The 2,493-nt window shown below is 65.8% G+C and overlaps 1 protein-coding gene across 2 annotated transcripts in view; it reads right to left on the reverse strand.

Annotated features, from left to right (window-relative positions):
* Positions 1-2,132, reverse strand: part of CYFIP1 (cytoplasmic FMR1 interacting protein 1) — a 39,580-nt gene extending 37,448 nt beyond the window's left edge. For both annotated transcript variants that reach the window (XM_027767803.1, XM_027767804.1), the window contains exons 1-5: positions 2,010-2,132; positions 1,850-1,939; positions 1,346-1,423; positions 1,130-1,231; positions 259-440 (exon numbers count right to left, since the gene is read on the reverse strand). In XM_027767803.1, the coding sequence (XP_027623604.1) occupies positions 259-440; positions 1,130-1,231; positions 1,346-1,423; positions 1,850-1,939; positions 2,010-2,126 (569 nt within the window). In that variant the 5' untranslated portion in view covers positions 2,127-2,132. The remainder of the gene's footprint in view (positions 1-258; positions 441-1,129; positions 1,232-1,345; positions 1,424-1,849; positions 1,940-2,009) is intronic.
* Between the last annotated feature and the right edge of the window lie 361 nt (positions 2,133-2,493).

Here is a 2,493-nt window from a genome sequence, read left to right on the forward strand (position 1 = left end):
GGAAGCCCCCGCGCCCCCCCCCCTCCCCCTGCCGAGAGGCCCGAGCCAAAGGCCTGCACCTCCGTGAGCAGGGACAGCACCTGTGCGTCTCGGTCTGCCCGAGGGTGCTGGCCCCAGGCCCTCCACGGCAAGAGCACCCAGCCAGGAAACCCGGGCCCCCTCCACTCCCCGGCCAGCCCTGCTTCCTGCTTCCTGCACCCGGGAGCTCGTGCTCAGTCCCGTGGGCACCGCGGCGCCTGAGAGCGAGGCCCGGCTCACCGCTTGTAGGCCGAGTGGTCGTTCTTCACGCTGCACTTCATGTTCTTGAGCTCGTCCAGCACGGCGAACATGTTGATGAACTTGCCCAGCGTGATCAGGTAGGCCTCCGACACAAAGTCCTTCCTCCGCTCGGCGTGGCACAGACGCCTCACCTCCCCACAGAAGCGCTCGATGGCGTTCCGCTGGGCGCGAGGGAGGGAGGGCGGGAGAGCCACCGGTCAGCGGCAGTTCCAGGGCCTGGCTTCGAGCGCAGGACTGGGTCCCTGCTACGCTGACGGACGGCCAGCCGTGCTCCAGGACCAAGGCTTTACAACTGGGAGGACAGACGGCGTCCTGCAGAGCCACTGCCGCACGCTTTGCCAAACCCATCCCTAAACAGAAGAAGTCTCCCACTCATCCCGGCAAAGGTACTGAACAGAAGCCCCCACCAAGCACCCGTGAGACAGAGCGGGAGCCCGGGAGCTGGAGAGGAAGAACGCAGGCAGAGGCCATCCGCCGGCCTGTCTCCTCCCTCGCTACAGGACCCTGTGTGGGCTGTCCCCAGGCCTTTCTGAAGTCCTCTTTAGCCCGCGGGTCCCCGATCCCGGCACTTCTCTAGCCAAAGGGTGGCCGGGGTGAGGACCACCAGGTGCAAATGGTCCAGGAAGAAGAAACACCCGAAAAGCCAGAGAGACCGAAAGTGCCAACGGGCAGAAAGTCAAAGCGCTTGGGGAATGAGTCGGAAGTCCCTTGGAAATGGCAGGAAGCGGCTTCGCCAAGGAGGCAGGATGCGGCCCGCGGGATGCGGCGCACACGGCCTGCCCAAGGCCCGGGTGACGGTGGGGTGGGGGCGCCCTCCCCATGGAGCCCCTCGGATGGGCGGCTGTCTTACCTGGAAGTACATAAAATTCATCAGCTTGGTGACCTCGGGCTCGAGGACCTCCACGGTCTTCTCGTAAATCTCCACTCTGTTAGGCTGCTCGTTGCACTTCACCTGGGGGCCAGGACACAGGTCAGTGAGGCCGAGCTCCCGTCCTGCCACGGGCTGGGGCTGTGGCTGCGTGCAGGTGCAGTTCCGGAGCAGGGCCTGGCGGGGCGGGCGGGGTACCTGCGGGATGGCGCGGGAGCAGCTCCTCCAGGTGTACAGCATGACGGCGTACTCCTGGCCCTCCTCCAGCATCTCGTTCTGCAGGGCACAGGGAGGTGAGAGCCCGGGACACGCACGGGCAGGCGGGCGCCAGACTGCTCACGTCTGGGCAAAGCCACGCACGGCAAGACAGAGACAGGGAGGGAGGGAGCAAGCACCCCCTAGCGGGGCCGGGTCATGCCACAATGCTCCTCCACCCTGTCGGGATTTGGGGCATGCACACACACAGGCCAGGGCGTTTCTCAAGCCTGGGTGCCGGGACTTGAACCGCCGTGGGCCATGTCAGATCGGCTCCCTTAAACACGAGGCTACCGGTCCGGCTCCAGTGTTGTTAACACAGTGAAAAAGCAAAGGCTTCCCTAAACCCAAGGCCACTGACCACGTTCCCCTGTCTCCTCACGTGACCTATGGGACAGTACCCAGTGCCATCCGCCCCCCAGCGGCGTGGTAAGCAGGCGGCATTACCATGCTGGAGTGGACGGTGGCTTGCTCGATGTACCGCGCGATGCCGGTGACAAACGCATTTCTGTCCTCGAAGTTGGTGTTGAAGTTGGGCTGGAAGGCACAGGGAGGCCGTCAGTGGAGGGGGGGGGGCGGCATGCACCCCAGCCGCGTGGGCACCCACCTGATAGAGCAGCGAGGACGGCGGGGGCTCGATGCAGGGCTGCTGGTCGGGCAGGGGCAGCTCCTCCAGCAGGTCCACGTTGGACAGCGCGTCCTCCAGCGTCACCTGGGCCGCCATGGTGGGCTAGGAAAAACAGCCCCCTGCCTGTAGTGGCACTGACAGCCTCCCGAGGGCAGGGACGGTCCCGGGGGCAGCTTCTCTCCCAGGAATGGGCCGGGTGCCCGCAGCCTCTCCTAAGCACCCTGGCGACGGCTCTCCTGCCATGCGGGTGTCATGGTGCAGCACACACGTGCTCCTATCGCCCTCTTCCACCTGGGGCTCGTCCCTACCTGCTGGTGCTGGGGGTCAGACAGGCCAGAGAAGGTGCCCTCCCCCAACACCCAGGCTGCAGGATCCATGCAGTGACAGAGGTCACTCCCAGGGGGCTGGCATGGCAGCCCAGGGACCGCGCCCAAAGGCTGCATGGGCGCACCAGGCAGGCCTG

The sequence above is a fragment of the Tupaia chinensis genome, unplaced genomic scaffold, assembly GCF_000334495.1.
Source record: "Tupaia chinensis unplaced genomic scaffold, TupChi_1.0 Scaffold144682_1, whole genome shotgun sequence".
In the NCBI taxonomy this organism is placed as follows: Eukaryota; Metazoa; Chordata; class Mammalia; order Scandentia; family Tupaiidae; genus Tupaia; species Tupaia belangeri.